Source organism: Hydractinia symbiolongicarpus, chromosome 11 (assembly GCF_029227915.1).
Source record: "Hydractinia symbiolongicarpus strain clone_291-10 chromosome 11, HSymV2.1, whole genome shotgun sequence".
NCBI lineage: Eukaryota > Metazoa > Cnidaria > Hydrozoa > Anthoathecata > Hydractiniidae > Hydractinia > Hydractinia symbiolongicarpus.
In genome coordinates this window covers 22970282-22984910 of record NC_079885.1, presented here as the reverse complement: position 1 = coordinate 22984910, position 14629 = coordinate 22970282, and the positions used below count along the sequence as shown (strand labels likewise).

Genomic DNA, 14629 nt, shown 5'->3' with positions numbered 1-14629 from the left:
AGCTACCGTTTTGCGTGACAGACAGACAGACGGACAGACGTATACGGGTATTATAATATACATCAAATTTTTCTGTCGTACAGTGTGCAATATGTTTTGCGCAATTTAAAGTTTAAAACTTAATTTTCATTTATTAATTATAGTTGGCCATTTTTTATTGTGAAAAAAACGTGCCTTAAAATTTTAATTAAACTTTTTCATTATCTATATTTTTTTCTTTATTTAGAAAAGCAAGAAGTTATGTCAACGGGGGGAAGCGAACAAAGAAAAAAATGTATTTCTTATGCATGAAACGTGGATGGTCAAATATTCTCATGATCAGAAAACAAAAGAACTTTAAAGATTTATAAATAATAGAATAGTGTGTTTCGACCTAAAGGAATGAAATAAAGAATTATATATATATAACACAATAAAAACAATGCTAAAAAAATATTGCTTATTCAATTTTAAGTTTATTTTTTATTTTTTATTTTTCTTTAAGAGTGAATAAAAAATTGATTATCTCAAACGAACATGGAACATTTGTAATTTTGTTTAAAAACACTTTTATTAAGAAAGAAAAGAAAAACGAATTGAGAGGCGGTTGCAACAAAAAGGTAATTTTTTCTGCCCGTACAAGTTTATTTTATTAGAGTATTCATCTATAAAACAACTTTGGCACGAATCCAGTTATTTTTCTCAATCAAAAGCAAAAAAGATCTAAAATCGCTAATAAAATTTGCTTCATCCTTTAGAAAAAGTTGTTACGGACTTTTTTAATAAGAATCGTATTTTTTTCTCAGTCTGCAATAATACTGAAAAAAGCCCAGCTAACATATCAGCTGTTAACAAATGCTGCAACATTAGCGTCGCTTAAACGGAAAAGGAAAAGGCTGTTATAACACAACAAGAAACTGAATGTCAAAAATTATTTGAATTTCTTAAAATACATTCTCATGTCTACAGATCGAGCTTTAGTATTATTTTTAAAATATACATGAAATTTTGGAACTTCAGCCTCGAGGAAGTATTCTTAAAAAATGTGTGTAAGCCTGTAAACGCGTAAATGTTCTTAAATTTTCGAACTTTTTGGTAAGCCTTAGCCTTCTGTTACGCTAGCTAAGACTGATCAATTAAAGTATTATTACAAGTAATAAGCAGATATTGTATATGCATTTGTTGAATGTCAAGATTCATTCACTTGAGGTAAAAAAGGGATATTTCACAAGTATTACCGAAAATGAATAAATCTGATTCAACAAACGCAAAATCATATATTATTGGTTGAACAATTGCTGCGTTGACGAATTGATTTTGAAAAGTGAAATGGCTAATATGGCGACAGCACCATGGTTCGAATGTTTTCGAAAAAAATTAATGCCTCCAGATTCTAAAAAGTTATCAAGTACTACCGTTTTAATGTGCTAAAATGATGAATCTTTAAAAAATGGTGGGAGATATACCAACACCCCATGATTATTAAAATTCCAAATGGAACAGGAAAGGATAGCAACCCTTCTACGCCCGTCGCTCCCCTCTCCCAACCCACCACATTTCTACAGTCCTGTGGCAAAATTGCTTATACAATCCCGTTCTGAGGTTGCCATATGGTGATACTATGAGTGGATACTATGAGCAATGGTACGTACAAATACATTTTAAATCGGACAGCAATCTTGTTCAATTTTTGTATAAAATATATAGATTCACATTTCAAGTATTGTACCAGATCTATATTTAACAACAAAAGATGTAAAAACATATACCCTGATAAATAGGCAAATTTCTATTAATTTAATCTCTTTGTTGTAATATTAATGAATGCTGCATTCTCTGAAACGGTATCAAAGCTTTTACCTGCGCTTGCCAACTTTCACAAAATACCACTGAATGCTTTAAATATTCAAAGAACGCTTGGCATTCAAAACATATCTCTGCACTTTCAAAAGAAAAGCAAAACAGAGTTTATGTATAAAAACAGTATGCCGACCAATAGAAACGAATTCATACCGAATTCATGAATAATTAATTATTTTCGTTTCAAAAATAGCTCATTTTAGGCATGTTGTTCTTCCTTTTTTTGATCAAGAAAAATCGATTATTGTTATTGTGGAGTAATATTTATAAACGTCTCCCATGGTACGGTCTGGACTAATTCAACAACCGATTTTTAGAGATAGTTGTAAAAGATTAAAATCTGCATCGTGGAGACACCTATTTCTTGCCGAAAGTGAACAACGTGGTTGTCGAGGTATGCTCAAGTATTCTGTTTACTGTTGTTTTTTTTGTTTCTTGCAAGGCGATGTTTTTTGGTAATTTAACAACATTACAATAACAAAGAAACAAAAATTCAGATAAATATAATACAGAAAAATATATTAAATTGGAATCAATTCAAGGAAAAAAATTAACAGATATTTCTTAAAAAGAGAGATTAAAACGGATCATTCGGGTGCTGAAATATCAACTATGGAAACACCAAGTACGGAGAAAATTTGTAAGAAATATTATGAGTCACAAAACTTTCAAAAAGTCAAAAGTTTAGAGCGATATTGTTCTATGCTTTGAATGGCTTTGTATAACAGAAATTTGCTGAAAAATAAGAATCTGCAGATATCATTGACACCCTATTTAAACATGCATATTTTATACCATAAGGTGGAAACGAAGTGAGAGACCAGTTCTAAAGGATCCTTAGGACAAAAACATTTTAATGTATAGTTTGTTCCTTCTCTAATGTTACTTATCTCCATCCTACTTGAAATGCGGTTTCTAGATGGCTACCTTTACCTCTCTCTTTGTCTTTTATAAAAAAGTTGCGTAGAAGAGTTTGTGTTTAAAAAATTCAGAGAAAGGATAAAAAACTTCAGTTCTCGTTCAAAATCTATATCCACTATGTAAAAATTGTATTAAAGTTATACTGATGCGTCATTTATATTTAGTCATATTGCCATGTTTTTAAGATAGCTACCTTTTTATTCGACAATTTGAAAAAAAATTCACATGTATATGGTTAAAATGATATAAACCATGACAACAGAGATATCCTAAATTCATGTGCATTTACATAAAATTTCTCTGAAAATGTAACAATATCTGGTCTGGCAAGTTGGGTCAAAGGGAACTTGTTCTACACTGTGAAAGATAAAATAAATGGGAATTACATAAAACACAATGTCAAGCTTATGATTGCCATATATGTAAAGTAAATTCTGACAGAGGACATGAGGACAGCAAAACAAACATGGGAGGAACAATAGGCTTCCGATAGATGAATAAAATGTCACCAAGTGCTCTCAGTGAAATCTATTGTCAAACATAGGAAGCATAGCAATAATTTACAAATAAAAGAGAAAATTTGTATGTGTATGTTACAGAATAAGGACAGACTTAACATCAGCATTTCCCTAAACAAAGTTATAATTTAAGCAAATAGCAAAAGATATATCAATAGATCCACGCATTCCCTTCCTTGCATTTATTCTGTCTCTATTAATAAGGAATTATATATATGCAACATTAAAAATACTACAGAAAGTTGATGGTAAATATATATATATCATTATGTGCAGAATTAGTTACGGTATAAGCAACTCCCTTTTTTTATAAAACACCTTTCTTACTGTTGATTACAGATGTCATGAAGGAAGTCTATTTTAAGAAGGAGAAAACTAAATTATTGATGAATCTTTTCCTATTTATTGATGTGTTTGTTAATTTCTAACTTCTTATCTATAATAAATTAGATGTTTAAGTTATGTTGGTGGCGCGAGGTAACATGTTTACAAATATATTTTTCATATAGCTAGACAATAAGAAGTAGCTAAAAGTTTTTTTTATTTCTGTTCAACTATTTTTTAAGTTTTGTTGTAGCAATCTTTGTCCTCTATTTATGTCCAAAGTTATAAAGCAGTAATCTGATGCCTAACCTAGATAAATAACTAAGAATGAAGAATAGCTTTATTATATTATATTTATAATTATTTATTTTTAATAGTACAAATAAGGTCAAACTGGTAACATATATACCTAAAAAGGCATTTTGTTTCTGTCCTATGAAGTGTCTTGTAAGAAAATATATATTTTTGTTTTCTGAATGACTCAGCAACGTTTTTTAAAAGCTGGTAGAAATATTTAAAACCAATATTCTCCAGGGTTTAGTTTTTGAATCTTATTAAAAATATGTGAAAAACAGCTTTATCAAGTACGAAAAAGAAGAGTAGCAAGGTAAGCATTTAGCTATACATACAAATAAAAGAGATATTCCGAAGAAAGAAAAATGATAAATGACATGCAATTTTTGTGGCTAGCTAACTACTGTTTAAAATAACTGAAGGTTTCAAAGCATCATTTCTCTGTTGCTACAATGGTTATTGTTGTGCTAAAAAGTCTAAATACATTGCATGCAACTGATTTAGAAGGCTACGCTCGAACTATATGTTGATTATATACCTTTTGTTGGAATTCGAAACTATCAATAGAGCTGTCGAAGTAACGAGAATAATGTAATATTTTATAAAAAGGATCACTTAAAACTGCAAAACGAAATACCAAAAAATATAATGTCGATGGTAAATAAGGAAGATAGTACGCAACATTAAACTAATCATACCAAAAAAAATGTAGTTTTCCATATTTTAAATAAGTTTGCTCTCAAACCACTGCTCATGCCACAATATTTGTTTTGATAGACAGCAAACTTTCTGTATTTTTATTTCAGCCAATTACAAAGGTGCTTTTGGTTTATACCCAATAAGACGGTTTTCTATTGTTCCTAACACAATAAAAATTAAAGTTGGAAGGTAATTAACATAAGGCGTTAACCGAAACGCGTGAAAGATTTAATTTACATTTGTTTTGCTGTTGTTAATGGACGATGCGGTGTCTTTGAATTATTTGCTAATAGCTGCAATGGGAATATGGAGAAGCATTTACTTAATTATTTAATTAAATATAAGTATAATGTCCATGAAATCTCACTATTTCTATTGTAAAGATATATATAGTAGTCCTTTTAAATTTTCCAATCGGTACTAATAGGAACACCGTTTGTTGTATCAAATCTGTGACATTGTGAATCATATGTTAAATGCTGCCTGCTTTTTTACTAATTTAAGAGGCAAAAATGGTTTAATTTGATTCGACAAAGCTTTTAACGCAGTTATTCACAGTTTTTCTGCTGAGGAAAACTAGACAGCCTTCAACGCGAAAAAAATATTGAACGAATCAAAAACATTCTGGCCTCCACAAAATCTTTTTATGAATGGACATTTTCCGGAATTAAATATTTTTATTTGTTTTGTTACGTTCCGGAATATAGAGGGAGCCTCGACATGCTTTGCAATAGCAGCGTACAAAGCTTTTTTAATCTTCAATGTTTTGATGAAAAAACGTGTAAATAATTTGCATATCTGTTCAGTTTATGAGAACTAATTATCTTATTACTTATGTGTACCTATATGCTACTACTGGCTGTGGATTATATGTCTAAATATGATTGTTGAGGGATGTAGCTATTCCAAAGCATTTCTAATGCTTGTTTTTTCTGACACTGTTTCTTAGAAGTGTTGTAGTTCAACTAGAACACATGTGAAATATAGTGTTACCGATTGTGATAGAGACTTCAAAATGTCACTTTTGTGTGTGTGTGTTTTACGTTATATATGGTAGCTATCTTTGCTTCTTTGGAAAAACCATGAGCACGATATTTTTTCCTATTTAACTAAATCTTTAACTAATTCTTATATCTTTGGCAATCTTTATTCTTTTTTTAGATGGAAAAGGGAACAAAATTTTCCGAGGAACTCATACATAAATATCTGTATGGCTACAAAACAGACATGAGGCTTGTCTCTTCCGAAGATGTTTTGCATACTTTGCAGAAAGGTGAGTTTCAAAAAAGACATAAAATGTTGATTATGTTTGTTTTCGATATCAAGTATTAATGTGGCGTGGATGTTAATATTTTCACTACCTTGTTACAGCTAGATGGGTTAACACAGCGTTTTCAGCATATGGCTTTTTAAACCTGTAATTTTCTCGCATAATTCGTGTGAAGATTTCTACCCGTGGGAATAAATATCGTCTGAGCATGTGTAGGGGCAATGGTATTTAGTTGGCTCCCTGAACGAATTGCTTTTTCTCATCTAAAAAACATGGAATTTATGCATTTGTTATAAAAAAATTAAATTGGTTGTGGTAATCAGCCATTGAGGGATTTTTTTAAAATTCCATTGTCAGGGCAGGATGATTGTCCTAACATTTATTGACATTAATTTCTGTTCCAACTGAAATACAAAATAATATGTTAGAAAAAAACAACAATATGGAAACATGTGACAATTAATGAATAAAATAAAAAATACCAGCTATTCAGATCACAGAGTTCAAAATTATTTTTAAATTGATCTTATTTTATTTAAAATTTAAAAAACCGGAGTACCAACTTGATAATTTTATATGTAAATCTCCTTCAATTTTGTTTAATTGTAGCGTGCTGCAAAAAAACCTCCTTTCTTGACCATTTATGAGTAATTACACTTCAGACATGATTCATATAAGAATTATTATCGTTAGCAAATTATGCAAGAAACACCGTGTAAAACGATTAAAAATTGTCTATAATGGGAATTACTTTTAGAATAGATGAACTTTCAAGCAACTCCCCTAATTTCTGTTTTGGAAATATCTCCGAACTACTACGAACTTTTCCGTTTACTTGGCTTTCTTTATCTAGCACTTCATGTGTTAGATATTTCTTTAAAAATACACCTTTCCCGAATTAGTTTTCTTTGACGTACTGCTGCTTTCTCTTAACTTTTTCCAAACAAAATGAATGTGATTTTTGAAATGATCTCCTGAAACTTGATAAAATGTTAAATCACGAGATTCATACAGCAAACAAACAACCTGTTATAATAGGTTTTTTAATTTTCTACTAATTGACCTTTGCTGGTAACCGAGGGTTTTTAGTACAAGTCGAAAAATGAGAAGACTTTGTCTGTAACATTAATACCACCAAAACAGCATTTTGACATGTCAGATAAAGTTAAACCATTTGTACACACCAACTTCATGATGCTGACTTTAGTTATTTCTTATGTATTAACTCTTATTTCAAAAATTGTGTTTAGCAAAAGATGCTTTTACCCTCTTGCTCTTTTAATATTCCTCAATTTCTAAACTAAAGCAGAATTTCTTTTCATTTTGAAGAATAAAGCAGAAAAGAAAAAACAAGTGCTACAACTCCCCTTTGAAAATTCGCGGATAATGTAATACGAGAAATGCATACATAGCAAAGATAACATTGTACTTTACACAGCGCAAACTTCTTTCGCAGCAAACTTTATTTAAACTCAATAAAGGACTCTGTTGTTGCTCCTTCTTTTTCTGATCACTAAAGTCAGATCACTTTGATTTGGAGACTCTTTCATTAAAATGTCCATTTGACAGCAACATACGATTCTAAAAAGATATAGCCATTAATAATGTTGATACCATTTTTATGTATTAGATTTGTCAAGGAAATGTCACAGGTTACCAGAAACTCCTCCACTATCTCCAAGAAAAATTCGAGTCCCAGACGAAGTATCTCTATGTACTTCAAGTGTGCCTGGGAACCTGTTCGGAGCATGCGCAATTAAAAGAATACCACATGGAACATGGTTTGGTCCATTTGAGGGAAAGTTGGTGCGAACGACGGATGTGACTGAAGGAGTCAATAATGAATATATGTGGGAGGTAGGGAAGCACTTTCTGGTTAAACCAACAGTATAACACTTCCGAAGAAGTGCAAGTGTAAACAATAGGCTTATTATTATCGTTAACTTAATGATGAAGATTTTCTATGCCATAATGTGCACACAATGTGCTCCTTACGAAATATCTTCAAAGATTCGTTATTCAGGGTTGTCTTGACTCCTCAAAACTCCTTAAATCTTCCCTAAAGTAGATTTTTAAAGAATGTTTTTATTTTTGAATTGCATTAAAATGCTGCTTTTGTACAGCAAGAAGTTGTTCTTCTATGGCAGCACCTTTAGATTACCAAATATTCTAAAACATTTTTGAAAAAGCTCAATAATTCTTTGCATGAAAACACCATCATCTCAAAAATTTTGTTGAAAATTCTCATGAAAAGTCCACAAGCCAAGTTTTGCTCTATAAAAACAGTGGCAAACTGTTATTTTGTCCACGACACAAGTGTATGCTAAGAATATAATGAAACATTTTTCTTTTTATGCCATTCTTAGATATTTCACGACGGAGAAGTCAGCCATTTTCTCGATGGATTCAACGAGAATAATTGGATGTCATTTGTTCGATGCGCTCGTCATAAGAAGGAGCAAAACTTAGTGGTGTTTCAATATCACGGTTGCATTTATTATCGCACCACCCGCGATATTCATCCTGGTAGCGAGCTACTTGTGTGGTATGATACCAAATATACCCAACTTCTTGGGATACCTTTAGCTTGGAATGATAACAGAAGTACGTATAATATATTGCATCGCAGTCACTTCTAGCAGCTCTGTTTAAGACCTTGTAGATAATTTTAGCAGTTCTGTGGATAATTTGACAAATCAGATAACAACTTCTTGGGGGCCAGTATTCAAGGTTTTGTCAGCAATATAAAAAAACTTGATGGCTTTTGCATAAAAGTGAACTCTAAATATAATTTTCATTTTATTTCAATTTTCAGATTCCAACAACAAGAGAAAATCACAAAACCAAACAGAATCTGATCCAAATAAAAGAAAGAAGGACGCTACCACATCTTTACTTCAAAAGCTAGAACCCAAACCGTCTCCTCGCAAAACATGCGATATAGAAACGTTAATCGACGTATCAAAAAAGCTGGAGATGCAATCTAAAACTTTATCCTTGGATTTATCCCCTACCTTACCAATGAGATGTGAAAAGTGCCATTTTTCTTTCCATTCTAAAGATCAACTACTTAACCATAAATGCATGGCCGTATCCTGGACTCCAACCAGCCGTCTACCAAGCATGGATAAATTTCGAGAGAATTATTTCAACCGACCCATACATGTGATGCCGTACACAGATCCTATTTCCTATTATAACAACTATTTTCAACGCAACGTATCCAATTACCATTATCCTTCACCACCAATGGATCCGCTGCGTCAATTATCATCTGTAACTCATAAGGGTGCCCCTATAGCCATAAAAAACTTTTAGAAACACAGATATATATATATATATATGTATATATTTTATTATTATTAAAGTAGTTTATTATATACGGTAAAGAAGTTTTTTAGGAGATAGTTGCGTTGCATAGATACTATTGTGCTTTTTTATACTTTTGTTTTGCTGGCAGTTATGATGCTCATAAAGTTTTAGTCTAAAGTGAGATAATTGACATTGCTTCTAACCAATTTAAAACTTAAATAGTTTCCTTGTTTTACTTTCTTTATATTTCATTTCTTCATTTTTTCTGCGTTAATTTTCTAGTTTTTGTTTGATATATTAGATTGCGGCTTTGTCCATTGAACTTATTGACGCGGCTCAGAAACTTTTATTAGCTCTCGTGTAGGTAAAAAGATTTGCAACGAAGATATTATCTTCTTTGCTCAATTTTAGTTGATATAGTGGTTTAAAGCCAGCTAAATATGCCAGTGAAATAAGAACAGATGGTGTTTTGACTATATTTTTTAAATCATGCTAATATCGTTGGTAACCTGCCCAATTGTTTTCTGCATAAAGCATAGTGCAAATCTTTTTGCCTAGGCTAAATGTTACTAAAAAATATAGCTATTGACATGCAGCCAAGAAAAAATTAAAAAGTTCAATTAGTGTTTTCTATGTTATTGTTTATTTTTATTTCCTGTAGCTTTTGCTATGGTTTTTGTTGTTGGCAGTGACGTTTTCGTTGTTGTTGGTTAGTTTGTTTATTTTTTTTACTTGTGTTTGTTTGTTTACTATTTGTTTTTGTTTATTATTTTGTTTGTCGTTTGTTATTTTTGTTAGTCTCTTTGTTATTGGTGCATGTTTGGTATTGTTTATCTGTGATTATTTGTATCTGGGGTGGTTTGTTTGTTTGTTAGTGTTTGTCGTTTGCTGTTCGGTCGTTGTTGTCATCTGTTTGTTTGTCTGGTCCAACGGTTTTTGCTCTTTAAAAAAAATGTTCAATGGATAGCCTTCTTGTAAAAAAGTCTCTATTTTTAGTTAGTTTAAAACTTTAATGTACAAAAATTTCTAGTTTATATGTTTTCATATATTTTCTCGACATATATTTTATTTTCATTGTGTTTAGCTATAGAATATATTATGTAGATAAATAGTAACAAAATCCCTTTTTATTAGCTATCCTCTCGAGAGTTTGGGACCTATATTTAAAGTTTAATTTTGAAATCCATTTATTTTAACTATATCAATAGCATGGTTTTTGTATGTAAGCTGGTCTCCTCTGCACTTGACAACTCATTTCAAAATGAGTATACAAAAAGAACGCAGTACCGAAATGAGTTCGGGAAATATTTTTGGCTCCTGATTATCATAGGCCGGCTAAAGAACGGGAAAAAAATTCCTGGTTTCCGAGCTCTCTGTCAGCTAAATAACAGGGTAAACACGGCTCCTTATTACTTTGTCAGGTAGCTAAATAAACGAGAAAAATCGTTGCTTATCATCCCAATCAATTTTGTAAGAATATTTAAGCTATTTTCTTGTGAATAACATACCAGTTTTCTTCAAGAAACACTGCAAACATTTTACTCCAAAGTCGGAAATCCGTTAGGCATGCACATATTACACTTTCCCTAGTTAGGCAAAAAACATTCGAAAGAAAATTTGACCTTAAAAAATAAAATTTTGCTAACCAGAGACGTTTTTGAACATTTTAGGTAGTAGGATAGAAGAATATAAAAAACTTGTAAAACTAAAAATAATTTCATAATTATACAGCTGGTGAAAAGTTTTTTCGTTCGATCGCATAGAGCTAAGTTAATGGAGAAGTGTCCGCTTTAAGGAGGTGTCCGCTTGGATTGTCCGCTTTAAAGAGTTCTTTATATATTAACGCGCTTTTACAACATTACCTGCGGTCTGTTGTGTCCAGAATGAAAAATTAATAAGTTTTTGAAATTACAGGAAAAGCGCGTTTTGACAATTTAGTATCACTTAAAAACGCGGGTACTAAAAGTAAAGCTTTTCCCCGTCTTACACAGCCATGTGTTAAAACAATGTCATCTTTTTTTCTTATGGTTAAATAAACCCACACACATATCAGGAATCAAGCCTCGCCATTTTTTTGCACATAGGAACATTCTGGGGGTCGCTTCATCATAGGACCCCATGAGAAGTCAACAGTCAACAATTTAAAAAAAAAATAACCATTGGCTTGAGTAACGTAAAACGATGCAAAAACACCAATAAGCTCATTACCTTTTCTTCATCCGAAGCCTAGTCTATTCCATAAACCCTGGGTTCTTCAGACAGAGTAACCCTAACGCATTTTCTCCAATAAACGCCCTCCCTTTTAAACGCCCCTCTGCAATAAACGCCCCCTCTAAAAGCTGAAAATTTTTATAAACGCCCGGGGCGTTTAATTGAGAAAATACGGTAACCTATATTGAAATTTTATGAATTGTTTTAGTTCAATATCGGTGCCCACAATATGCGCGGGATGACAGAACAAACGACGAGAGAAGATGTGAGATGAATAGGATTTCTAATCTGACGCTTTTGACTCTAAATATAGTTTTTATATGGGATTAACAAGCATAATATTAGTAATTGATGATAGATAAAAGCAAACCATCATCAATTATCCGCTTTCTGTGCAACGCAATGCTTTGACGTGTCTCTATAGCGTCCGTCCTAATTACGTTATTATAAACACCTCCATGCGCCGATCTGGCAACTCTGCTCGTTACATAACTTCATTGTTTTGACTATACGCTATCCCTAATATTAACTTTGGAAAAATGCTGACAAAACAATGCAGGCAATTGCGCACAGGGCCGAGCGAAAAAAAAAAACAATGTGAAAAACGTCCTATTTCCATAGCTAGCTATATATTTGCATCTTAATATCGTGATGTGTTTTTTCCAATGCGAGATCCACCAAAATTTTTTCTAAAGTTCATTTTATGATAAGAATGGTTGCAATAATTGCAAACTTGTCTGAGATGGAGCTAAGTATTGTTCTGCCCGGATAATGAACATTAGCCTGATTGAGTATGTTCTGCCCAGATTGCGAAAACGGCCTGTTTACAACCGGGACGGCCGGATTATGTACGCATGGTCAGATTATGTTTTTTTGCACTGGTTATGTCGTGGTGACCGGATTATGAACGCTGATATAATGGCTGGCCAGGCAGGCTGTGATTGGCATTTTCTTCGAACTTTTGTGCACCTTGCCCCGGTTAAGAACAGGGCAGAAAATACATAATCAGGGCAACATAATCAGGACAGGCAGCTACGACATATACGACAGTATAATATTATTTCTCACTTATTATAGAACGAACATAATCGGGGCAGGCCGACTTATGTATCACAGTCAAATATTATTCGGGACTTATAGAACGAACGTAATCGGGGCAGACCGGCTTATGTATGACATTTTTTCTATTATTTCTGACTTATTATAGAGCGCACATAATCGGGGAAGGCCGGCTTATGTATGACAGTCAAATAAATATTATTCAGGACTTATAGAACAATTATAATCGGGGCCGACAGCTTTTATGTCATTCGTCATCACTTCTGACAAGCAAATAGCCCTGGTGGCAAAGTTGTTGTTGATCTCAAATGAAACAAAATTTCGCCGCAAATACTAAATTTTTGGATTCGCAAGTTTTATAACTTTTCACCAAACTGAATTCCCGCAAAAAGAATAATTTAGGTTCCGTGAAATTTAGTTACTTTAAAGTATATTATGCTGAAATGTATTTACTACAAAAGTAAAATCTCTGGGTTTTTTATGTATAAATAGGTTTTTTTAGCATAAAAATAAACAACATAATAATTATCACGGATTGTCTGTAACAGCAATGTACGGAACGCTCTTTTCTAATGTTTATAGAATTTTTTAATCTATTTATATCTCAGCAATCATAGTGTGCATGATAAAATGAATGGTGGCAATGGAGAGGAGATTTGCATGTGTCCTATGAAATGCATTTTATATTTATTTTTGATATTCTCAGTGACCACCTGTTGCTTGAAGGTAGTGAAGATAAAAAAAGAAAATTATAATCTATACTATTTATCTATTTATTTTAACATTTATCAATAATTTCAACAGGAATTAATAATTTAGTCCTGGGCACTAGGTTGTAAAATACATGTTAATTAAACCTAAAAATGATACCTGCTATACTGCTCTTTTACCAGAAGCAAATCATGTGATTGCAAAGATTAGATTAGAATTACATTCAACACAAATGAAGAATGATCTCCAGCATTGTGTTTCAGAGAGAGCTCATGACATTAGCAAACAATTGAAAGTTAAAGCAGTTTCACAACATTTTTTTAAATAGCAGAAAAAAGATGTTGTGCAATAATTGAAATGTATTTTTATATTTTCACCACCAGGTAGCTAAAGATTAAAATACCTTCTGGTGGCCCACAAATATAATTGTTCATACACAAGGAGAGTATGACGTGAATATTCACCTTCATGCCATTCAAAAATAAATACTAAAAAAAATTGTTTTATTCATACACAATGAGAGTGCACAACTCAAAATTTTTCTTTTATATTTCTTTTATTCATATTTTTCTTGCAAGGCGTATTCAAGCATCATTTCTATACAACTTAAACATAATAACGTTGTGGTAAACAAAAAATAGTTAAGTGTGAATCACACTTGCAAATATTTCCATCGCACTTGTAAATTTTGCTTACAAGTGCGACCATAGCACTCGTAATTTTTTTAGCAGGTGCTTTTTGCAGCTCTGGCTTAGTTTTATTCAAGAAATGGCCTGTTTATACTGGCATTTTTGCAAAGTTGTTTTAAGGGATGACTTACAGTCAAAGTAATAAAGTTTTGTGGTGAACAGAGTAGGAAGATCGTTGCTAAAAGCTGTTTTTTCACAAAAGATTTTGTTGAAAAGTTTATTGTAAAGCGCTTGGTGAGAAACTTTTTATCATGTTGTGCGTATGGAAAATGTATTTCCTTTTATATTGGACTTTTTATTTTTAACACGATTCAATTTAACAATTTCAATCATTTGAAGACAGAAGGATGTTAAAGATATAAAATGGATATCACTTCAGTCATGATATTAATATGAAAGACTTTATATTTGGCGAAATTATTTGTACTTTCGAAGCAGTCGTCAGGAATTTCATTATTATCTTTGCAGCACAAACTTTCAGAGAATCTCATTTACATTAATTATTGTTTCCAATTCGATTGCCTCCTTTTTGTATAACTTTGTCTTCATGGTTTGAACTTAAAAATTTATCTTGCTCTAAAAATTTATCAGTCTCAAGACTAAATGACTTTAGAGCCGAAATATCTGGAACAGTGTTTTCTTCATCACTGGACAAGAAACTATGATGCATTTTTTTGTTTCTTATTCGAAAGTCTGTTGAATTATAAGCACCAACATAGGGCCTCGTTTAGCTCGCGCAATGTTTTTAACTATAAAACGTCATATTAAAATTAGAACCCAGT

General features: G+C 32.0%; 1 protein-coding gene across 4 annotated transcripts; it reads left to right on the top strand.

Annotated features, from left to right (window-relative positions):
• Positions 1 to 490: 490 nt before the first annotated feature.
• On the top strand, positions 491 to 10312 carry LOC130613654 (PR domain zinc finger protein 5-like). Of its 4 annotated transcripts, XM_057434971.1 has the most exons (6): positions 491 to 599; positions 2157 to 2233; positions 5757 to 5868; positions 7496 to 7722; positions 8232 to 8469; positions 8681 to 10312. In XM_057434971.1, exons 3-6 carry the CDS (start codon positions 5757 to 5759, stop codon positions 9181 to 9183), a joined length of 1080 nt encoding a protein of 359 aa, XP_057290954.1. In that variant the 5' UTR covers positions 491 to 599; positions 2157 to 2233; the 3' UTR covers positions 9184 to 10312. The 4 variants fall into 4 exon arrangements, with proteins under 4 accessions (XP_057290954.1, XP_057290953.1, XP_057290955.1 ...); XM_057434970.1 differs by lacking the exon at positions 491 to 599 and having other exon boundaries at positions 1921 to 2233; XM_057434972.1 differs by lacking the exons at positions 491 to 599; positions 2157 to 2233 and adding an exon at positions 2289 to 2479.
• The last annotated feature ends 4317 nt before the right edge of the window (positions 10313 to 14629 follow it).